The 25356-nt window shown below is 36.6% G+C and overlaps 5 protein-coding genes across 6 annotated transcripts in view; 3 read left to right on the top strand and 2 right to left on the bottom strand.

Annotated features, from left to right (window-relative positions):
- The window catches only part of LOC134821962 (liprin-alpha-2-like), a 45837-nt gene extending 26975 nt beyond the window's left edge, over positions 1-18862 (top strand). Inside the window, exons 6-21 of one of the 2 annotated variants that reach the window (XM_063832794.1) lie at positions 5327-5488; positions 5630-5800; positions 5946-6058; positions 6212-6284; positions 6511-6615; positions 7548-7688; positions 7856-7944; positions 8084-8177; positions 8384-8455; positions 8636-8737; positions 9318-9448; positions 9661-9809; positions 17222-17308; positions 17621-17741; positions 17880-18041; positions 18793-18862. In XM_063832794.1, coding sequence (XP_063688864.1) covers positions 5327-5488; positions 5630-5800; positions 5946-6058; positions 6212-6284; positions 6511-6615; positions 7548-7688; positions 7856-7944; positions 8084-8177; positions 8384-8455; positions 8636-8737; positions 9318-9448; positions 9661-9809; positions 17222-17301 — 1482 coding nt within the window. In that variant the 3' untranslated portion in view covers positions 17302-17308; positions 17621-17741; positions 17880-18041; positions 18793-18862. Of the gene's footprint in view, positions 1-5326; positions 5489-5629; positions 5801-5945; positions 6059-6211; positions 6285-6510; positions 6616-7547; positions 7689-7855; positions 7945-8083; positions 8178-8383; positions 8456-8635; positions 8738-9317; positions 9449-9660; positions 9810-17221; positions 17309-17605; positions 17742-17879; positions 18042-18792 lie in introns of those variants that run through there. The other variant, XM_063832795.1, reaches the window with a different exon arrangement.
- Positions 1-20303, bottom strand: part of LOC134821959 (uncharacterized) — a 103336-nt gene extending 83033 nt beyond the window's left edge. The window contains exon 1 of the mRNA XM_063832791.1: positions 20293-20303. The gene's annotated coding sequence lies outside the window, so the exon portion shown is untranslated. The remainder of the gene's footprint in view (positions 1-20292) is intronic.
- Positions 1-25356, top strand: part of LOC134821963 (U6 snRNA-associated Sm-like protein LSm5) — a 70783-nt gene that overhangs the window by 36907 nt on the left and 8520 nt on the right. The window lies entirely within an intron of this gene.
- On the top strand, positions 17353-22923 carry LOC134822222 (liprin-alpha-4-like). The gene is made up of 10 exons (XM_063833129.1): positions 17353-17367; positions 17579-17741; positions 17880-18041; positions 18793-18940; positions 20478-20600; positions 20741-20827; positions 21533-21706; positions 21910-22041; positions 22371-22489; positions 22919-22923. Exons 1-10 carry the CDS (start codon positions 17353-17355, stop codon positions 22921-22923), a joined length of 1128 nt encoding a protein of 375 aa, XP_063689199.1.
- LOC134822221 (olfactory receptor 2AG2-like) lies at positions 23069-24070 on the bottom strand. Its single transcript, XM_063833128.1, has one exon. The coding sequence runs from the start codon at positions 24068-24070 to the stop codon at positions 23069-23071; it is 1002 nt and encodes a 333-aa protein (XP_063689198.1).

Genomic DNA, 25356 nt, shown 5'->3' with positions numbered 1-25356 from the left:
TGAAATTGCACTATATTTGCACTACAACCTGTATGATATTGCACTATATTTGCACTACAACCCAGGTATGATATTGAAATTGCACTATATTTGCACTACAACCTGTATGATATTGAAATTGCACTATATTTGCACTACAACCTGTATGATATTGATATTGCACTATATTTGCACTACAACCTGTATGGTATTGCACTATATTTGCACTACAACCTGTATGATATTGAAATTGCACTATATTTGCACTACAACCTGTATGATATTGCACTATATTTGCACTACAACCTGTATGATATTGATATTGCACTATATTGCACTACAACCTGTATGATATTGCACTATATTGCACTACAACCCAGGTATGATATTGCACTATATTGCACTACAACCTGTATGATATTGAAATTGCACTATATTTGCACTACAACCTGTATGATATTGCACTATATTTGCACTACAACCTGTATGATATTGAAATTGCACTATATTTGCACTACAACCTGTATGATATTGAAATTGCACTATATTTGCACTACAACCTGTATGATATTGAAATTGCACTATATTTGCACTACAACCTGTATGATATTGATATTGCACTATATTGCACTACAACCTGTATGATATTGAAATTGCACTATATTTGCACTACAACCTGTATGATATTGCACTATATTTGCACTACAACCTGTATGATATTGAAATTGCACTATATTTGCACTACAACCTGTATGATATTGAAATTGCACTATATTTGCACTACAACCTGTATGATATTGAAATTGCACTATATTTGCACTACAACCTGTATGATATTGATATTGCACTATATTGCACTACAACCTGTATGATATTGCACTATATTATATTTGCACTACAACCTGTATGATATTGAAATTGCACTATATTTGCACTACAACCTGTATGATATTGAAATTGCACTATATTTGCACTACAACCCAGGTATGATATTGATATTGCACTATATTTGCACTACAACCTGTATGATATTGAAATTGCACTATATTTGCACTACAACCTGTATGATATTGAAATTGCACTATATTTGCACTACAACCTGTATGATATTGAAATTGCACTATATTTGCACTACAACCTGTATGATATTGCACTATATTTGCACTACAACCTGTATGATATTGAAATTGCACTATATTTGCACTACAACCTGTATGATATTGCACTATATTTGCACTACAACCTGTATGATATTGAAATTGCACTATATTTGCACTACAACCTGTATGATATTGCACTATATTTGCACTACAACCTGTTTGATATTGCACTATATTTGCACTACAACCTGTATGATATTGCACTATATTCACCGTGTCTCTGTTTTGAAAGACTGCGTGTAACTTCTACACGATGCTGCACAGTTAATTAACGCTAATTAACAGCTTCTGTGCTTTCTACACCCAGCCTAATTTAATATTGCATCATCAATTCTGGGAATATCGAAAAAAACTTCTTTATAACTAAAAACTAAAATTTTGATTAGCAATGGTGAAATCTTACTGTTATCTCATAGAAAATAATACGGTAAGTACCATATTATATATATACCTATCGTATATATACGATAGGTATCTCTGTCAGCTCGCCCGTTTCCTTTGAGGAAGAAGTAGGTAGTTCTGGAGTAGTTCTAGAATGGCTTTAGACTAAACGGTTAATTGAGCCCAATTAAAACGTAATCAACTGTGTGCTGTTATTCGCTGCACTTCACGCAGACAACTAGTGATGTTGTTATGTTTAATATGATTAATTGTGTTGCTTTGAAAATCAGGGGTATAGCAAGTTAACCTGAGAGAAGAAAAAGTGGAGTAAAATAATTTACTAAGTTTACTTAAAATTGGGTTTTAACCAGGCTATCGTTAACCTAATTAATGTCGTTATTAACTAAATTAACTTAAGCTATGTCGTTATTAACTTTCAAGATCCTAATCAAATATAATTTTAGATTCGCTGGGTGTAAGATTTAGGAGAGTGTAGCCTGTAAACTTGTTCAGTAAAAACCGTGTATACTTAATGAGAGAGAAACCTTAGATAGGACTGAGAGAGAGAAGAGCTGAGAGTTTTGAGGGCAATCCTGACAAGTGTTCAGTCTGTACTGAAGTGCTGTTCAGTCTGTACTGAACTGATGTTTAGGTACTCAGACGTCTACGTTTTGTAATGCGTGAGATGAACTACCATGCTGTAATTTACTCTGTAATTTATTCTGTAATTCATTCTGTAATTTGTTTTGTGATATGAAAGGGTATGAAATTAATGAGTTTTAATTTTTGGACGGATGAGTTAACATAAATTAAAGTTAGATTCTGCTAATTTTCACGTCAAAATTATTCCATGTCAAAATTATTCCATGTTAATGACTATTGTTGTATGTCAATGAATATGTAAATGCTATTTACTAAATGCTGTATCTAAGACTTCAAAAAAAGTATAAAAATTAACAGTACAAAACTAAATGTATACACTGGTGCTGTACATTTTTTCATATTAAGCTCAACATTATACCATCAACAAATAAAATGTAAATAACAGTAAAACTTTCAACACTACTACTTGGCAAATAATTTGAGTTATGGGTTTTCAGAGTCAACATGTTTTCATACTGAGAGGAATAACCGTGTGAAACGACACCCTCGGTATTAGCCAGTAGTTTTACGTCTTCCACGGCTGCCAGAAAGTGGCACACCCCATAAAGTGGCCGACTGCCTTAAAGTGTTTGCCATATTTCTTCACATTTCTTCGTCTGTGACCGTGAATATAATTTAATAAATATAATTTTTACTGAAAATTGATAGTTGATTGAAAGATTTTTCCTCCGACACTGTAATTAAATTGCATTTACTTTTTTTGTGAGCTACAAGTTAGATTATTACAGCTGACACAGCGAGTTGAAGGACTGTCACACATTGATCTTCTAACTTCAGTTACAGCTTGTCCAAAAATTATGTGTATTCTATTCTAGTAAATGCAGATTTTATAAAGTTGCCGTTGGTGCGCCTCAATTCACTCATTTAAAACTGTAATTTCTAGTTAAGTATATTCTGCCCAGACAACTAGTGCAGCAACCCGTTTTAACTATCTCTATATTTGGTGCGTTAATTGACCCAATTAGAGCCACCCGGGTGCAAAGATTTAGATCACTGCAGGACAGAATAACATGTTTGCAGAAACTGCAAAAGTTGCACAATATAGCGCATGTCGTCATATGTGTGGCGACTATTTTAGTCGCACTGGTCCTACTGAAGTAGTTTCAGCCCTACTGAAGTAGTTTCAGCCCTAGTGAAGTAGTTTTACAATTCATTTGTTATTCCGGGAGAGGAATTTTAGAAAACTGGACAGAATGGGGATTAAAACGCTCAATGTTGAAAATATCACATACATTCTAGGATGTAGGCTAAAGATTTATCGTATTCATTCTTGGCACAATAGTTGATAAATTAAATTACCCAAAATTAGATCCCAAGTTAACACGTACATACGGGAAGTAGAACTTCTAATCCTGTTCTCACATGAACAGCTGATAGAATGAGCAATTAATTTCTGTGAACTACGACACGTGTATTTCATACACTATCCTATGCATATTAGATAACACAGTCTGTTCATGTCATGCTAACTTTATTTATATACTTCACATGCGGAATCTATCGTTTTTCTGAGCCATTACTGTGTGAATATCAATCTGAAAATCAATCTAATCTGATGCCTTGTGTGTGCTTGTAGATGAGTACATTAATGCTTATCAATATTTCTACATATTTCTACATATTTCATAGAATCAGATGGATAATTCTCCGGAATTAGCATGCCACACATTATTTCTAGCTCACAAAGTTTAAACGATATAAAATACTTTCCGCTGGTCCGAATCCGTTCTAATAATGTATAGACATCCTGTCATGTACTGAGGACTAAAATATCCACATTTTTGTTCCGTTTACACGCTCACCATTTCCCTGAATAATTATTCCTCATACTTCAATTCTTCGGAACGGGTATTATTGCAAATGTCATGCCAATATTATCCACTCTGCATAATTTGCGGATAATTTAGTATGAGAATTGTCCAAGTGCCATGTTAACGAGGACACGACAACGTTTATTTCTACATATTTTTACATTTATAACCACATAATTAGCATGATTACGCCAAGAGACACGCCTTTAATTGTTATTAAGAATAGTTATGTATTGATATGTATTATCGCAAGCCAGGGAAATAGTTGAATGCGTGCATGTTGCAGCGTTCGCACGTAACTAAGCCAAATTCTACATAGCATCGGTAGTAATTAATGCGGCGATTTGTTGTGCTACAATAGGTTCAATAGGTAGGTAGATACAGACGGCTTATTGAGAGTGAAAATGTGAGCCCATTAGTTAGTCTGATACATGGTAGGTGCCAAAGACAATGGGATTTTAAGATATTCATTGTGAAGGAACAAAGCAATTTTCATTCCATCATGCAAGCCTGATGTGTTGAAATTAAAATTGTTGTGGTTGATTCTGTGAATTTGCTTGTTGATGAGAAAGTTAGTTGCACGTGTTAATTGAAAATTATGTGGTTTGGTGGCTAATTTAAGGATTTAGTTCCCGCCTTTTACATCGTTACTCGCAATGTTAAAAAAGTGATGTTCCTGATAACGTTCCAATGTAAAGCATTTACAGATAAGGCACATCACCATAAACCAGAATATTATAGCTGTCATAATTGAAATAAAGAGATGAGCAAAAATCGACATTTCATCTCTGCAATAAGATTGGTTCCGGAAACCCCGTTTAAAAAGGTCACCATGACACTAAGTGTGAATGACACAGAAGTCGAAACTGCAATAGTTGGTTATCCAGCTCAGGTTTCAAATCCAGAAATAAGGGTGTCCACAGTAGTTTTATATAATTGGGTGTTATAGTTTTCAGTAAATTAACAATTAAAAGGTTTTAACTTTCTTCGGTTGGTTTGTGAACCTACACAAAGCGTTATACGTGACATTCCGTATATGCTGTTGTCCGTGTAAGACGCTGAATCTATAATTTCATTAATGAACTATGAATTATCGTTCAGAAAGGTGATGACCCTTAACATCAGGAATAAATCCATACTTTAACGTAAGGCGCGAAATAAAATTAGAAGTTGAAAGTTTTATTGCTATGAAATTTGAGCCGCGCACTTAAGCGCGCTGCATATTTAGCTAGATGTTTACGCGCGCGCTTGCGATATTATATCGCAAGCTATCGTTTATCGATCTAATTTATAATTTAGTTAGTTTGTTAAATTAACCTGACCATATTTCAGTTGTTGTTGGAGCACCTCGAATGTTTGGTAGCTCGACACGAGAAAGTACTACGAGTGACAGTTGTCAGACGACAGCAGCAGCCTAGCGGGGTTAGCAGCGAGGTGGAGGTGCTCAAAGCTCTCAAATCTCTCTTCGAACACCACAAAGCTCTCGATGAAAAGGTCCGTCTGAATTATCTTGATAAGTTAATTATTGACACACTAATATTTGGGGTGACACATTATTTTGGCTCCTGAAGTTGGAGGCAACCATTTCTAGAAAAGTAGAAATAACATAAAATAGCGTAACTCTGGTGCTTGCAGGTGCGTGAGAGATGCCGAAAGGTAACCGAAGAGAAACAGGGAATGGAGGAGAAACTGGCACACAAAGATGAGGAATGTGAGGCTCTGAAGAACATTGTGATTGCAGCCCAGAAGGATGGCAACATCAACGGGCTCATCAGTGCTGCTGATAGCAACCTTCTTTTGTCTAAGGTTAGAGCCGTTAATTTTGAATGGCAGAGCTGGCCAAATTCAGCTGGCATTTCTCTACGTGAGTGAAGTCAATGTTATCCAAGAACTTTAAAAGGCAAACTTTTATTTCTCCAGTTTTTACTTATAATAACCCTTATCTCAACAGTGCACAAAGTGTGAAGAAGGAACGAAGAGACTAGTAGAGACACAAGATGAGTTGGAGCAGAGACTGGCTGAGATGGAGGACCTCTATGCTCAGCGAGACGAATGTCTCGATAGGTATGTGAAAATAATGTTTAGGATTTATAACTATTTGTGTGGAACACATGGTGCGGTGTGCTAAAGAACTTTCTTTGAATCAATCGAATTCTCTGGAATGATTAACAAACAAACTGACCAATTATATTGTGAGTTACATATTTTCTCCCTCAGGATAACAGAGATGGACGAGGAATACAACTTGATCTCACAAGATCTCGACAACAGCCGGGAGATACAAAAACAGGTCTCAGTTTTTTACTAAAACAGTCTCAAAATTACCCTAGCACCGTCTGGGATCTTTTGTAATGGTCCACAAAACCTTGACCACACAAAATTAACAGCGCTGCACTGAGCACTGGCTAGCTTATGGTGTAACTGTAAACTTATTATTATCTCTCTGATATCGAATATTTTCAAACTTTCAATGTCACAACCACATGACTATTCTCCAAACAACAAATTCTCTGTAGTTATCTAACGAGGTTGAACAGCTGCATGATGCGCACGAGGGACTACAGATCGCGTACCGGGAATTGAGCGAGGAGCGGGATCTGCTTCTTGGTGAACGGGACATGGTTAGTGATTTTATTCTTAAATTTACCTGTACTGATTTGAAGCATGTCCACTGTCCAGCAGTTTTGCACGCCGCTGATTTTTTCCGAAAACAACGGCAGGGTGATGATATTGTGCGGCGGCGTATCCGTGTGAGGTCGAGTGATTTGAAGATGAAAAAATCTTGTGATTTGAAAATTTCCCAGTTCTCATGAACGTAGTGTGGAATTGTTCTTTCCTATTATCTTCATTAACAGAGATTAATTGGCACCCGCTATTATTGTTTCTTCTTACCCTTGTTCATTAAATGCAAATCAGATGAGACTTACCGACTTGAGGAATTTAGGGCCAGCAGTCTTACACACATACATGAACTCTAAATTAAATGTCTTCATTCACGTCAACTAATGGACAAACAACAATCTGTCAAATTCCAAAGATACCAGTTGTCAACTTTACATTTAAAAAACAATAGAATTCCATAAACCATGTGCATTGTACCCTCTTATAGATCAATCTCCTCGGCGCTAGGTAGAATTTCTTGTTTTCGATGATATTTTACATGTTTTAAAATTCGTCTTATTTGGTTCTTAGATGTCGGAACTACCCGAATTTCCAACGGTCACACCGGTCACCGTAAGGCGGTGTAGACGGTGCTTCAAGGTAGTATGTTCATTTCTTTGTGACGTCGTATATATTGGTTAGAATGACAGGTTCTTAATGGTCTCACCCTATCCCATTTGATAGTCGATAATATGGTTTATATATCGGCGTGTACGCTGATAACTGATTACGCAGTTTCTTAACATCGGCAGCGGCGGCTTGCAACACTGATGTCTTAAATTGCTGGAAGTGCTCGAATATTTTTATTTTTGCATTCATTTTGAATAAATAGGTTTTATGTGAAAATGTTAAATATTGTTAAACTCTACTCTACACATCTTATCTGTTTCAGATCATGGCAGCCAAGTCAGAAGAATCAACCCCCGAATCAGTTCCAATATCAATAACGGAGTACAACGAGATAAAAAAGAAACTTGAAAATTACAGTGAAATTGAGCAAGAGCTCTACACGGCCAAGAAAAATCTATCCAAGGTGAATTTCTGATAACTTAAATTAACAACATGGATTATGTCAATATCTTTCAAAACCTGGTCGGGCAAAGAAAAATGGAGTGTTATTGCGTTATTATCGTATATTTAATTAATTAATTAACTAATTATTTTATTATTAACAATGACTAATAATTTACGTCTCATCAGGTAAGAGATGAAGACGACAAAGTGACGAGGTTATCAGAGACAATAGAGGAGCTGCTCCAGGAGAGTAACACTCAGCAGCAAACTTTCAGGTGAAATGAGAAAAACTTTGGCTGCAAGAAACTAGGTGTAAACTCTGATTTAGTTTGCCAAGAAAATGTTGTCTCGCCTGCCCATGTGAATTTTTCTTGGAGTTTACAAAATATGATTTTCTATCCATTTATTTTTCAGGGAAGAGAAGCAAAACTTGATCAACGCCAGAAATAATCTACAAGATGAACTTGAGACCTTAAGAGCTAAAAGTGCTAGTTTTGAAGATGAGAAGGTTGGTTTTTGGGTTATTAGTTTACGTGTTGATGAAAACGACTCATGTCTTGCAATACCACTTATATGAAATATAGTACCATAAAAACCATTAATCTCAGTACTTAAATAAAGATGACGAATAAGGTGCTTACTGTATATTTATTTGAATATCTCAGTATATATTACTGACTATAATATAGATTTTAACTTTGACTTAATTCCCAGGGGATCATGGTAGCTGAGCTGCATGGGTTACGTGCGGTTAATGCCGAGATGCTCAAATACAACAAAACCAAGGTTAGATATCACCTTTAGTTCCCTTAAGTTGGTTTAAGCATACAACCCTGATCATTTATCCCATATTGTAACACGTCAACAAATTCAAACCTTTTTTTGAAAATCTATAAAATTATTTATTTGAAATTTGAATCGTGTATTTTATTCTAAAATATAAATTCTAAATATATATTTTCTTAGGTAATAACGACAGGACCTTTCTCGGCTACACAGAGCGAGGGACAACACACAGCTGAGGAGAGAGTCAGTGATAACAACCGACACAACCGTCCCTCACTCAAGGTAGCAGACTACGTTTCCTAGTCATGACGTGATAACTATGACGTAGTAACCATGACGTAATAACTATGACGTAGTAACCATGGCGTAGTACCCATAACGTAGTAACCATGACGTGGTTTACAGATGTTAAATGTTGAAAATTTGGTATTTATCAAGTAATGCTAATTCTAGTAGCAGCCGATAAAATAATTAATTAATCATTAATGATTAATTAGTATTTACAATAATACTTTCATAACGTATTATGTAACAGTGTCCCAGAAGAAAAATAACATGAATGTAATGATAACAACTCAAAACATTGTATAATGTATATGACTGACTGACTACAATTATGTCGGAAATAATATAACAAGTTAATTAACGAAAGTAAACGTAAACATTTTCCCTAATTCTTCCGTTAATGGTCGTTTATCTCGGTGTACATACTCATAAAAATACCTCTTTTACAAAATACGAGCTCAATAACTCTTAAAAACACATTTCGTGATTTCTCCAAAATATAACAAAAACGGGAAATCGGAAAATTGCGCGAGTAAACCCCCCCCCCCCCCCCCCTCCTAATAACAACATATACCAGATTCCTCCCAACAACGCGACCCCGGTTACCCCGGTTACCCCGGCTACACCTGATAAAACGAACCCCACCACACCATCCGTTCCTCTTACTCCTACTGCAACCAGGCGTTCTGCTAGTGTCGGCAGATCCAGGTTTACACTGTTCATTAAAATATTAACTTTAATTATAGTTATTTTAGATTGTAGTTAAATTATAAATTGCTTTCTCAACGCCAAATTTTTGACTAAATGAATATAATGTACCATGTTTTTAAAGACATATTTTTATGTTTTTGAAAGATTTAATTTTTTTCTTCAGTTTTAAGTTTTTCAGGAAATATGATCTTATGTCTAAATTTCTTCAGTTCCTTCACGAAGAGGAGAGATCTCCAGCGAAGGGGTTCCTCAGACGCAACCAAATTCAACGAGACAATGGTCCATAACCACACTGAGTCAGAGATACTGGAGAACGAGTTCAACAAAAACTTCTTCAGCGGCGATATCTATCACCAGGGTAGGCCTTCTTTTTATTGTTCTGGTGGCGATATCTATCACCAGGGTAGGCCTTCTTTTTATTGTTGTGGTGGCGATATCTATCACCAGGGTAGGCCTACTTTTTATTGTTCTGGTGGCGATATCTATCACCAGGGTAGGCCTACTTTTTATTGTTCTGGTGGCGATATCTATCACCAGGGTAGGCCTTTTTTTATTGTTCTGGTGGCGATATCTATCACCAGGGTAGGCCTTCTTTTTATTGTCCTGGTGGCGATATCTATCACCAGGGTAGGCCTACTTTTTATTGTTCTGGTGGTGATATCTATCACCAGGGTAGGCCTACTTTTTATTGTTCTGGTGGCGATATCTATCACCAGGGTAGGCCTTCTTTTTATTGTTCTGGTGGCGATATCTATCACCAGGGTAGGCCTTCTTTTTATTGTTCTGGTGGCGATATCTATCACCAGGGTAGGCCTTCTTTTTATTGTTTTGGCTTGTTCAGGCTGGCTTTGTGTTTGGGGAGACAGCGTTTCCTCCAAATGTAAAGAAGTATTTTATCATAACATATTTCGGACATTTTGAAATTCACAGGCCATGTAGAAAGTTTTAGTTCATAATTTGCTGTTTTTATTCTTTAGTCATATCAGACCTACGTGGCTGTGTTTCTGTTTTAAAGGATTTTTAGGAGTCGCCAACTTTAAAGGTTATTATGGTGATTTTGTTGGAACAATTAATAAATAAATAAAACAAAATCTTAGGAATATTATCAAAAGATTAGGTGAAAATAAAATATATTTAGGGAATTTTAAAACATTTTAGGTGAAAATAAAATATATTTAGGGCATTTTAAAACATTTTAGGTGAAAATAAAATATATTTAGGGCATTTTAAAACAGTCTACAGTTGATAATGCTCTCACTGAGTACCTGGTAGTTCATTCCAAATTTTTGGTTCGTCTGAAATGTGGCGCAGGAGGAACTTTCAGCAAATAAAAGTCGTTATCTAGTCTGAAACTTCTCTCAAAAACTTGCAGACTAGAAGTGCTATTTTGAACTTGATTCTGAGCCTATTACCTAACAGGTAGAAAATGGTGTTTTTTTTAAAGTAAGGCATGATAGGATATCTAAGTTAAATTTTCAGTTGTATCAGAGCTAGTCTGATATCAAAACTGAACAGTAATATTGATAATTTATCACCGAAATAAATCCCTCTTACTTTTACCCCCGTACCCATGCTGTCTGGAGATTTTAGAATGGGAAACAAAATAATTTTCTTGTATACCGCTCATATGGATGCAATGTAGGCTAGCCATGTCAGAGTTGTTTTGAAGAGTGAGATGAAAATGTTCAGCTACAAACAACTGCATCACTTAAAAGCGAATCCGCTTAGACAAAAAATATCATAGGAATCAATATTTATTTCGATGACTTGAGTAGCTGCTTGATACATTTTGTACACTATTTTTCAGCCATGCATTTAAACTGAAATCTCAATTAAAAATAATCCCCTCGACATACCTTTACCATAGGCCATTATTTCTTTTATTTGAATCAAGGCGATTAACCAGTAGAGACCATGGTCGTGTCGCAACGTCACCTTCACTTCATTTCCGCACTTCAGATGACAAGGGATTCTATAGGTCTGACCCTCTATAGTATAAGTGCGGTTCACTTTGAGAACTCCGCAGACATTTTCAGTTCCTTTATCGGTGTTGACTACAGATACTTTCGCATCCTCCATACGAAAAGCGTTATCATTGAGATGAGACTGGAGGATGACCACTTCAGAGAAGCATAATACATCATCAAACTTCATTTTGAACCACAAGTCAGTGTTCCATCCACTCAGGGTTTCGGATTTAGTTTCCAGATCACCGTCAATAGCACGCTCCGCGTCGAATTTGCCGTACCAATCAACAGTGCTGCTTTGGATCACTGATGCGGGTTCAATTTTCCCTGAAAACATTTTAGTGAGTGATGGAGTATAAGCGCAACAGATATAAATTTTAGGGTGCTGTTCTTTAATTCAGTATAAATTACGAAATTAAAAAAAAAACAACTTTAATCGCACAAAGCTCTGTTAAACGTTTACTTGTGTTTACGGCATTATTTTTCACCATCAAGAAAATCAGAAGATGAGGGAAGACACACATACTAGCTCTTCTCATCGTTAGTCGAGTTCAGGAACACGGAAAAGATGACCAAGTTGGCTTGTTGGTCTACATTTTGCTCACATCTGCTAGACAAATACGAGAGACTCAGTGATAGGTTCAAAATAACCGCGATAATCACATTCATAATATAACATTACTTGTAGACCCTTTAATATGGGATCAAATGCCAAAATGTTGTTGTAAAATAAATTCGTTGGTATAAAGAAATAACTGATTTTATAATCTGTCTGTCGTCTATAATAAATAGTAAATGTATATGCATATTGCATATGAACTGGTCTATAATTTGTGATTATCATAGAAAAAATAAAAAATAAAAAAGGGAAAAGCTCTAGCTCTCTTATGGCTCTTCTTGTCATAATTCTAGATCCTTTAAAAAGGATTCAAACGCCAAGATATGTTTGTGAAATAAATGAACGATAAAACGAACCACCTCATCATATGCTTCATTTTATAATCTTGGCTTTCGGCTAATACGTGACCGCCGTCCATGCTTATGAACTGGTCTATAAACGATAATTTAGGACTATCATAGTTCGTAAAATAATTTAAAAGTCATATTTATTAGATCTTTTCTAGACTGCTCAACACTTATCATTTCTATAATATTGGTAAATTCCTAAATACTTAATCATCCATTAAAAACGCAAACAGCAAATCATGCCATATATTAGCTCGTGGATTATATTTTAAACTCTTTAGATCGGCGATTTTTGACCAATACGAAATTTTTTCTAATAACGCTCATGATATGAACTGGTCTTTAAAGGACAATTTTAGAAATATCATTGTTCGTAAAAAAAATAGAGAACACTATCGAACAGCATATTAGAACACGGATCATTAATATTTAGAGGATTTTGTAGCACAGACGAAAAATGTTCGTGAAGAAAAAATTAAAAATTACCTCAACTCAGCAGATTTGAACAGTGATTTATGCTCCGAAATACCGTGCATTTTAACTCATTAGCTTCTTCAGCTCTCCCTCTACTACAACATTACTTACTATATATAACATATAATTCGGAGATTTTCTTCGTCTGTCGGGGACCTCCCACGTATAAATTGGATTAGAAAGTTGCATGGTAACGAATATGAGAACGTGCAATAAATATTGGAACTACATACATTATGGTTATGATCGGTTTTGTTGCCATATTACGTTTTGTGGAATGTTTTTCATTTAACTCGAGTGTATATCCGGTCGGGAGGATTATTTTTATCGATAAATACTGACCATAGCAAAGAAAGACTCAGGTTCGAACCAGAGGTAATTTTTCTTTTTCAAAATTTGTTCAAGATATCGCCATTTGGCATTTTCAAGTCACATGACCAGATTCCTCGCCACTTTTTGGGTTTCTGTCACGGAGCTGGGATCCCAGATCATGGTGACACTTTTCATATTTGTTCATGATCATGACTGAAGACAAGTGAAACTCAGAACTACGTCATTGACTAACTAATACTCTAATAGTTTCGTATAATAATTCAGGGTGTGATGTGTAGAGTAATTAGTAGTTAATTATTATTTTGACTGCAATCAGTTAATTAAGGACACACACACACACACACACACACACACACACACACACACACACACACACACACACACACACACACACACACACACACACACACACACACACACACACACACACACACACACACACACACACACACACACACACACACACACACACACACACACACACACACACTCACACTCACACTCACACTCACACTCACACTCACACACACACACACACACACACACCATCATTGTTCGTTTAAAATATAAAAACCCATGATATCTTCTCCAACTTTTAGTTATCATGGTGATTTTGTCGAGATATCTATGTTACATTTTCAGTTGTATCAGAGTTAGTATGGGTTAGGGTTAGGGTTAGAGTTAGGGTTAGGGGTAGGGTTAGGGTTACGGGTAGGGGTAGGGTTAGGGCAATAGTAATATTGATAATTTACCAATCATCCCCAAACAATTATATATTGAATCTTTTCCAACTTTTACAATTTACAGTTATCGTGGTGATTTTGTCGAGATATCTTTGTTAAATTTTCAGTTCTATCAGAGCCAGTCTGATATCAAAACTGAACAGTAATAGTGACTTGATGATAATTTAGGGGGGGGGAGGCCAACGCCCTAAAAGGCCCTAGACACATCGAAAATCCGAAAAGGGCCCTAGAAATCGGGGCTTTTTGGGGCCTTTTGACCCAGACCACTAATTGATAGTGTTTATGGACCATAATCTCCATGTAAATACACTCAAATAAACATAAAAGTACTGTGCAAGTAGTCAGATAATATCATTAAAGCACTTAGCATATATCAAACTTGATGAAATTGAAGTTAATTCTAGGGCCCCAAAAGGCCATAGACGCATCGAAAATCCAAAAAGGGCCCTAGAAATCGGGGCCTTTTGGGGCGTTGGCCCCCCCCCCCCCCCCCCCCCTAATTTACCACTGATCCTACAAGACATACCGGGTCTTGTAAATGCCATTATTTCTATCATGTGAATAGCTGCATGTCTGTCATAGGAATGGTCATGTCGCACAGTCACCTTCACTTCATTTCCGCACTTCAGATGACAAGGAATGTGGTACGTTTGTCCATCGATAGTCATAACAGGGCTCACTTTGAGAACTCCGCAGAGATTTTCAGTTCAGACTTATCTGTGTTGACTATAAACACATTCGCATCCTGCATACGATACGCATTCCAATCGAGATGAGACTGGATGATGACCACTTCAGAGAAGCATATGAAAGCATCAAACTTCATTTTGAACCATTCTTCTTTGTCCCAACCCCCCCGGGTCTCAGAAATTGTTTCCAGGTTACCGTCTACAGCCAGCTCCGCTTTTTTAGTACTCCAAGTGCTAACTTGGGACACTGATGCGGGTTCAACTTGTCCTGAAAACATTTTATTAGTAAGTTGAGTATAAGTGATACAGAACTGAAGTTCAGCGTGCAGTAGTATAATTCGGTGTTATCTTCCAATAAGGCTTTTATGGAACTTTTCAAGAAGACTTAAATCACTGTCAAAGGTTTACTTGAGTTGATGACATCATGTTTCGCCATCAAGAAAATCAGAAGATGAGGGAAGACACCCATACTAGCTCTTCTCATCGTTAGCCGAGTTAGCAATCACGGAAAAGAATGCGGAGTGCCAACTTGTACCAACTTGTTGGTCTACATTTTGATCACATCTGCTAGAAAAATATGACAGACTCGGTGATAGGTTTAAAATAACCGCGATAATCACATTCATATATATACAAAGTTACACATTTATTAAGTTTGTTGACTTTGACATCAACTAGAAGAGAAGATTTTGACAGATCAAAGTAAATATTGGTATACCGTTCAAAATGAATATTTATTCGTATTATTGAACCTTAATCAATTATTAATTGTGGAACAAAATCCAAATATTGGCTTGATTTGGCAAGAACGGGGTTGCTCACCTAGTCCCCTGCTATTGGATCCGGCCCTAGGATCCGAATCAAAGGACCCAGCATGTAACCTAGTAACCTGACATCAGACTGGGCCCTGAGATCCGAACCAAAAGACCTGGCATGTAACATGTTACTTAACTATCCGAGATAGGGGTTTCAATTGTAAGAACAACTTGTAATGGGCATACCGTAAGTCAAAGTGTGTAACGGGCAGTGCAACCCATCATACTGTGCCACAAGATAATCAAGGGCCAAGGGATTCAGAGGGATGTTACTTTTAATGTTTTATTAACTAACCAGGTCGAATTAAGATGAGCAATTACTTGAAGTACAAGAATCATACTGTGCCACAAGATAATCAAGGGCCAGGGGATTCAGAGGGATGTTACTTTTAATGTTTTACTAACTAACCAGGTCGAATTAAGATGAGCAATTACTTGAAGTACAAGAATTATTCAGAATATCTATCCAATAAAACCTTATCACTGAATCACGTGACTTGATTCCATGTCCGTTATTGGCCCGCAGGAGGCTGAGTACTATGCTCCATATTCATAATAACCAGGTTTTGTGCGAACATGTTTTGCCCAGGAGACATTTCTGCGTTAACATGGCACTAAACATTTGTTTAATAAAGAATTGAGCAAAGAAGTTTATCCTTTGATATGCACGGTGCCTAGAGGAAGTTTTTGCAGTAAGACCTACGAATCAAATTTCCATAATAACCAGGTTTTTGTGCAAGAAAATGTTGGTGCCAAGAGACATTTCTGCGTTAACATGGCACTTGTGATTTGCAGTCCTTTGATATGCACCTTTACCGTCGCCAAGATTATCTAACAGTCAAATTTCCATGAATAGCCATGTATAAAATTACAAGGACCTTTTAAAGGTATGCTTGGTAAAATTCCTTTAATGAGACTAAGTTGACAACCATGGATCATGAAGACTTGTTTTTAAAACCTTTAAAAACAGATTACAACACTCATGTCACTGCCACAAACGTCATCCTGATGATTCTAGCGAAAAAATGGAGAAAAAACAATACCTAAATAATAGTAATATTCGTTCAGCTAAAACAACTGATTTTTGCCAATATCTCTAGCGATAAGCATTTAAGTGCATATTATGATCCTTCATAAGTCGTATATGAATGTATGAATGCAGTTATTAGGAACAGTTTCCATCTCAAAGCAATACATACTCAACTACAATCTACTGCTAGTCGAAACTGGCCTTTAAATAGTGTCTTAAAGACACTAGGTCTTTGCTAAACTGATTAGCCAATCATCGTTTAAGAAAGAAAATGATGAATAATAATTGATAAAGCATTGTTAGCGAATTGCTAATAATTTATTCAAAGCTCCGCAAGAATATTATCGGACAGAGGCAAATTAGGTTTCTTTCTTCCTTTCAAAACGGAAATCTCACAGGGTCCGTCTGTCAGCTAACAATACTTTATTAATTATCATAGTGCTCCCCCTTAAATGATAGTCGGTTGATCAGTTTTACAAATTATATAAAGTCTACCTACAGGCTACTTCTAATTGGGTACACGGACTATAGTTTGACAAATTTTAGTGCGCTACCTGAACTTTAGTTTGACACGCACCGAAGTTCGACAAGGGTAATTTCTTGCGAACTTTAGTTTTGGAACTTTTGTGCGTGTCAAACTACAGTATGTGAATCTTTTAACTGCTTGAAGACGGCTTAACTGATGTCTAACCATTTCACCAGTGGTTAGGGGTGCAAGAATCATCTGCAGGAGTATTAAATTAATTTTTTCAGGTAAATACATCCCACTGGACAAGGGATCTGAACAAAAAGAACCCGTCTCCCAAATCTCTAAAAAGAGAAGCTACTACTAAAGCTGCTGTAAGAATTGCTGATTTACTTAACATTTAATTTTGATGATATTGATGTTATATTATCGGGTTCACAAAAAATACAAAAAATACTTATCCGTTCCCGTAAAACATCGAAATTTCACATATCCTGTATTTGCTCTACTTGATAACTTGATTATTTATCTAGAAATTCTTTACAGTGGAATTATATGTGCCATTAAACCCCTCCCCTTAAGTCTGAACATGACCCCGCACCACTCCCTGAACCCCACCCAATACTCCCACCAATCTGTTTTAGCTTGCCTCCACTAACAGTCTGACTCAGACATCACAACCTAAGGTTGAGTCACTCGATGGGGAGTTGAAGGACGCGTTTGCTGATCTTCTGAGTCTACACCCTCCGGAAGAGGATGCTGCTGTAGAAATTAACGGTAGAGCTAATGGCGATGTGGGGAGCCTCGGTTAGTGACCGGTTTTTTATTGTGACCTTATTTTAAACGTGAATCTATCATGATACTGATCCAATTTTACGTTTTGAGGTCATTATCTGGGATTATAATCACGAAAAGCTATAATTTCATCAACTATTCAAACCTCAGCCTCGGATTCTGGAGAAAGTTTCTCAAACAGAGACTCAAACAGAGACTCGATGTCATCTGCTGCAAGTTTGGAAAGTTCGAGATCATCCTCAAATTACATCCCTCACTCTCGGAGTAGCTCGGAGATTGTTGACCTGTCTCAAGATGATATCGAGCTAGATGGTAAGTGGAAATTATGACACGTGATAATGACACGTGATGTTATGTCAGCAAGTGTAACGGGGCATGATTTTTCATGTGACAAAGTGGGACCTCATTATATGTAAAAAATTAATTATTTGGGTTTTTTATTCATTATAATTACATAATAATTTCCTGTGGTATTTTCACGTTATCGCACCCAGATTTGGGTTTAGATGCATGTGTCAGGTTGTGGGTAGAAAGTATGAAACGCCCACGTGGTAAGCACGTGACAGGTGGTAAAAGTGAGTGTAGTAGAGCTGCATGGTTAGTTCAGATTGTGTGCTCTAGTGTTCTAGTCACGTGTTCTAGTCACGTGTTGTAGTGTGTGATGGTGTCTTTTTTTGAGTGCTAGCCTATCCCTTGATTTTTGGCTCTGGAAATTATTGAGTCTCACAGTATGACTTGCAAATCTGTACAGATAAACTGTACATAACTTAAACATCAATCCAATATGCATGCTACTATAATTAATAGCAATCCATGGACCATGCATTCTTCTCGGCAGCTTTATCTTAATTATAAAAGTTCAGCTCATTTTAATTATGGCCATGGTTGATAAAACTTAAAAACTCCCTATAATTTCTACAAGTTTCAATCAATAAATTGCTCTTCTGGAAATTCAGAAAAAGAATAAAAGCGTTAATTAGATTCGACTGTAAGCATACAGGTTTGAAAATAATTTCTACCCGTCACATACAAAATATGTCACGTGACTAATCCCATATCTCAGGGAGTGATACTCTGCGAAGGAAACGTCACACGGGAGGGAGTCTAAAGGGAACTATAAAACGAGTGTTTGGAAAAAGGAAATCAGATCCTATCAGAGAGGAGGAGTCTTCTCCTGTCAGCAAGGAAACTGACAGACGCTGGAAAAACAAGTTAGTTTATGTTTTGTTCTATTTTGTAAACTTAGTTATTTATTGCAGTTTCTTTTTTAAGTTAGTTGATTTACTTTGTTAGGACAACTTAGATTGTCAAAATAAGTCTTACTTTTATTTTATAATGAATCGATTAATTGTATTTGAGAGAGATAATCAACCAATTAAAATTAACTTATCAACAACAGAGTTAGGGGTCGTTCACATATTATTACGTAATCAGCCGAGGGGGAGGGGGGTACTCTAATTGATTACGCTATAGTGCACGATTTTGACACAATATCTATGTATAAAGCTGATTACGGAGAGAGGGAAGAGGAAGGTGATTACGTAATATATGAACGACCCCTTAATACACAAATTCACAGTTTAAACATGCCAACAACGCGTCGTGAACGAGAGAAGTGAGTGTTACAAGTTCGCATCTGTTGCTTTACTTTTTGTAGCTATCACGTTCAGGCGTCTATGTGTGATTGCTTTCGCTACTACTGTTAGGGAGGTGCTGCACGTCTTGATAAACGTGTACCGCCGGCAGTGAACATTTTGTGAGCATTACTTACTACATAAAATTTGAACCGGGCTGAATTCCAGAATAGAGAGGCTGTGTTGAGGCCGTATGGTGGCCATACCTTACCTAATTGCTTATTAATTATTATCCCAGTACAAAGAGCTGGGATACAAAATTAAATTCTCGTTATAATTGCTGTACTCTGTAAAGTTTGAAAAGTATTTAATTTAAAAAATCTTGTAGTTCTAAGACTGATTTCAAAAAAATGAGTAATGTTTATGGAATCAATTTGGCCAACAAGTTTCAATGTGCCCGGATGTAGCGGCTGCTGTTTTCAAATTATCCGGCGGTCCCTGCTGCAGTTTTTCTATTATTCAGGGTCATTTTTGGTTTCAGAGCACATAGTTCATTGAAAATTGGGTCGATGTTTTAGTCATTTGTATCTTTCAGATATTAATAACTGTCTGAACTTTAATTTATTATGGGACTAAACTTTGGAGCTGAATTAAAGGTGAATTAAAGGTGAATTAAAGGACTTTCGATATAACATATCATAATTTATAGTGGCGTTATATTAGACGCTCTTTCAACATGAAAATGATAAAACGTTATTTTCGTCTGTCAACGTTCACGTGTCGAGGCTATTGTTCATCGCTAAGTGTGACTGACTGCTGATAACCACTTAAAACCACTAACATAAAGTTATGAGAAGTATCGAAGTGCTTGTTTTAAGTCGACAGTTGTATTCATATTTTCTCAATTAAATACAGTTTATTCTTGCACTCCGGTGTCCTGAAGTCCTGATACCGAAACCAAGAAAATACTTACAGCCGCTTATTATGACTTCAATAAATGTGAAATTGTGGGATGTGTGTTTTGATGTGCCTAATTAATGAGAGCCTAATGTGTGATTGAATGAACGCGTGACTGGTTTGTGTGATAGGGAGTGCACGAAAGCATTGTGAATGAGACTTTGTATAAATGGTCTACCCAACTTAAGGTTAAATCTCACCCATCAACTCTCCTCAGACAACAGCTGTACCTATCAGCCCGACAGAGGGGCCTACCCTTCGCCCTGTGGAACCCGGATATGATACTGGCCTGGTTGGAGGTTTACGTCGGGGCTCCCGCCTGGCTGGTCACCACTTGCCGGTACTTACTTTTTTAGCATAGTTTTGTTTTAAATTCTTTAAATTTACGTTGTGGGATTAAAAAAAGTTAAAATCAGCATTATTATTAAAGTAGAAAATTTTACATTTTTACCAATGTTTTACATTTGTATACCGTCACAGGTCGAAAATAAGATCCGGTGCGGCAATGAGTGCCTTATCAGACAACGAGATTCAGAGAGAAATGGGTATCACTTCTTACCTTCACCGGTTAGTAACAACAAGGAAATATCTATTCTATCTTTTTAATTGATACTCAATACTCATCATATCTCATAAATTCTGTATAGAGTTTCAAGATGATATCCATTTCTGGTGTAGTTTGCGGGGCGTTCATCCTGAAACTTATAATCGGCATAACTTGAATCACTAAAATTACAACATCAGTTTCTCAGAGTGCTCTATCTCTTTTTATTGGTGTTGAGACCAATAAAAAGGAAACGTGTAAAAAACACGCTCACCAGCTGCTTACAATGATTATAATTATATAATATATAATTATAATTATATAATTACATAATTGTTTTATTATTTTCCATGTGGTTAGGATCTGCAATACATGGTTAAGAACGAAAAGGTTTCCTCATATTATTTATTATTATGAAAAAAAAAACTTAATCATATTGCTTATGATCTAAGTTGTTTTTAGAGAACGTTGAGAAAAGGGGTTTAGAACAATCTAGATAATAATATGCAATAAAAAAAATAGACAACAATAATAGACAATAAAACAATGAAAAAGTGCTTGTCAATAGTTTCTTAGTTTTCAGAGAGACAGAGATCTGGAAAAAAAATAAACTGTTGAAAAACGGCACGCTATTTAACAGATCAAATTTATCTCAAACATTAAAGCGCACCATGGGTATAAAACAATACACCAGCAATACACCCGCTCTACACCACATCCTTCACCAGGCTGAAGTTCCGACTAGCAATCCAGGAGATGGTAAACCAAACCTCCCCCTCGGCCCCAGTCGGCCTGCCCTCCTTCGAGCGTCTCACACATGTGTGGGTAGCAGATACATGGCTCCCAAGTATTGGGCTTCCTCAACATCGGGGTCTCTTCTTGGAAAACCTGGTGGATGGCAGGTAGTAACATTGTTTATATTCACTGTTTTTGTAATTCAAATTGGAGGTGGACTGTTTGATTGCGTATTTCCTGATTTTATTCCTGACTGTTAAGTGTTAAGCTTTTTATCGATCATGAACATTGAACACTCGCCAAAACTGAATTCGTATTCTTTATCATTCAGCTTGATGCAAATGTTTTAACGAAAATGTTTTTATTTCAGGATGCTATCCCATCTTACGAAGAAGGACCTCCGACAGACCCTGAAATTCTCAGACCCTTTCCACCGCACAAGCTTTTACTTTGCTGTTGAAATGTTGAAGAAACTCAACTACAACATGGAGGAAATTGACAGGTAATTTATGCTTGTTTAAATTTTCGCCAGGTTTTTAAAGATTGGAAGAAAGGATCTCCAGTTTCTGCAACTTTGCGGATCACCATTTTCGCTTTAGTTTTAAATAAAGTCGACGTTTTACCATTATAAAGAATTAAACAGCCAGCTGTCAAACATAAGCCTTTATTAATAGTGATAACCATTATAAACATCCATCTAACTGTTAACTTACTAGCTTTAATGGCCTCCAAATCAGCATGAAAAAATAAAAAATAGGCCAAGGAATAGGAATTTTAGATACGGGTTGCTGCTAGTTATTATAAACATCCATCTAACTGTTAATTTTACAGGAGGAGGATGGAGTCCAAGTTAACTAAAACTGATGTGATGGTCTGGACAAACCAGAGGGTTAAAGAGTGGTTACAGAGTGTCGGTTTTGGCATGTACGCCAACAACATTACCAGCTCAGGTAACTACCATTTTGTTATCTTTTATCTATATTATCTGTATTATCTTATATCAATATTGAGGTTTCGTTTATTCGTTTAAGTACCACTAGTTTTCTTATCATTTCGGTCGTATTTGAGTGATCATTATTGTAAAGTGCTGATAAGGAGAGATATGAAATCTCGAGACACAATTTTAAAAGTAAAATTTGCAAAAGGCTCGCAATTTGAAATAAAAAATACAACAATCAAAATCGAAAATCACGATAATAAGTTTTTCGCTTAATAATAATAATACTCAAAAAAGGAACTCCTCCACGATCTGGTCTCTTTAATTTAAAGAGAACAGACAACAAACTAAAGTTTAAACTAGTTCTTGTCTAATATTGTATATCAATGTTTGTTGTTCAGAGTTTATCTTCGATCGGTATTAACTATTAATGCTCTTTTAGTTTGACTTTTTAATACAGTCTGATTTTGCCGTTTTATCATCTCAAATGTTATTTTTAGAGGAAGTATACCTACGAAGCAGTCTGCAGGCAAAAAATCCTAGGTTGACTATTTCCAATCTCTCCAAAACAGACTTCCGGCATATTTCACCCTCATTTAGAACTAGGAGGCCGTTGATCTTTGTCCTCAGGGTCAACAGGAGTATAGGTCTGAAGATCAAATTCGCTGACCGTCCTCGCCAAGGTTACTGTAATTCGCCTTTTCATGCTTCGACCTCTTTCAGAAGCTTGATCTTTTATCTGGGATGCTATCCTTGGATTGGCTATGAAGTAGATCACTGGATTGAAAATACAATTGCTGTGATATAAAGTAATAGTACATATCTGGGCCACTTTGTAAGACATCCTGAGGTTGGCAGTGACCATTAGAATGATGGGCATTGCCACCATCACACCAGTTAGTAGAATAGCAGAGGTAGTTATCAACAGCCTTCCAACTTGGATCTTATTCTTTACAATTGATATAATTATGATCAGATACATAATACCAATAGCGATAAGGGGAACTAACAGTGTTAGAATCGGTAGGAGCCTTTCCACGTCAAACACACATCTGTTGTAAGATGGCTGATATTTTACCTCCATTGCCCCAATCGCGTATCTTATCGGATCGTAAAGGAGATGGATTATTCCAGAAGGAAGCCAGGAGGATACAACCAGTACTTTACTCACTGTTGGAGTCATGAGATCTCTGTATTTAGTAGGAAATACCAGAGCAATGAATCTATCCGCTGTCAGAGGTATCAGGGTAAACATAATGGAATCCCATACAAAGTACGCAGGGAAGGGGAAGAAATAGCAGTACCAGGACACAGACCCATCATCTCTAACACCCATGAAGTGTGGGGAGATGATACTCAACCCTCTAGGAACAGCTATCAAACCGATCAGAGCATCATTCAGAGCTACGTTTACCAGAAATATCTTCTTAGATCCGGGTAGCTTTATGATGTTGAAATGTAGACAGATGATAGCAGCTGTGCTCATTAAGAATCCTACACCTCCCATCCCTGCTAAACCGTATCCGTTAATGAGGTCGAAAGTGCAGGATGTTGTGGAGTTAGCACACTCGTGATCCTCTACGTTGTATCCCATCACTGTTAACGACCCTCTGAAAAGCTATTGTTAATATATATAATGTTGAATATTATTAGTGGTTGTGTGTGATAAATCAAGCTATGCGATTAGTCAATAAAGACACCGTGATTGTTTGAAAAAGGAGATGATGTCAAGTACACATGACACTAAGAAGAATGGTCGGTGGGGATTGGGACCCACTTAAATCAGTCGTAGTGAATTTACAGTGTTTTTCTCACTTAGATACAGAGTTAAACTGATAACGAACAAATAGTTGATTACTGAATGTTAGGAACTCAGTCTTTCTCGTGGGCGACAGACTGACTGCACTGAGAATGATATAATTAAGTGCTAACTGTGATAATTACACAGCCGAGTTTACTTTAGGATGCACTGATAGAAATTCTGAAGTACTGGGCTCAAAAAGTTAAAGGTAACGCCTGCAACCAATTCGAAACATGAGGCTACAAAAAAGAAAATGTGTGAATTTCATGACTGGTTTCACAGTTAAAGTTGTGATAAAGCTTAATTGCTTTGTATTTAGAACTGTGTCGCTTTTGCTCAATAAGCAGAAAAATTCAGAAAAACAATTTAAAAAGGGCTTTTCCGATTGGTCGTTCACACATTGTATCTGAGAAACATACTTTTTTTACAGATAAAACAAATTCTCTAAAGGCGACAACGCAATTAGCCTACCTTGTATTTCTGTAAAGATTTTCTTGGCTCGCGCCCGATCACTGATTGCTTAATTAAAGAAACGTGGATAAGATCACAATCAAATTGAGGATGAATTACTGAATTAGTGGATAGCCGTATTAATTATGAACTGACCAGATAAATATAATGTATGTTTCCGGATAACGGAGTAACATTTTCTTACCATTTAATGAAAGAAAATGTATCTATTCTCTGAGATTTCAGTGCGTAAATGGTAGATAGCTAAGAAGTGCTATGGAAAATATAACACCGAAGTTCAGTTGAAGTCTGGACATTTTTTTAAAATATTCAGTTAACTTGAAAATTTGAGGTGACAAAGCTTAAGGATTTTATTTATTCAGAAATGAATTACAGGTGTCTGACAAAAAGTCTGAAATTCAGTTTTGTTAAAGAATAACAACATTCCAGGAAAACTAAATTTTGTTAAATTACACTAACATTCCAGGGATACACGGACCGCTGATAGCGTGCCACACTCAGTTCAATGCTGAGGAATTTGCTGATCTTCTCCTGATGCCTAAAGAGAAATTAGAGCTCAGAAGAGTGCTCTCCAACGAGTTCAACCTTCTCCTTTCCTGTGGAACTGA

This window comes from Bolinopsis microptera, chromosome 10 (assembly GCF_026151205.1).
Source record: "Bolinopsis microptera isolate Bmic1 chromosome 10, MBARI_Bmic_1.0, whole genome shotgun sequence".
In the NCBI taxonomy this organism is placed as follows: domain Eukaryota; kingdom Metazoa; phylum Ctenophora; class Tentaculata; order Lobata; family Bolinopsidae; genus Bolinopsis; species Bolinopsis microptera.
The sequence above is the reverse complement of the archived record's forward strand: the minus strand, read 5'-3'. Positions and strand labels throughout refer to the sequence as shown.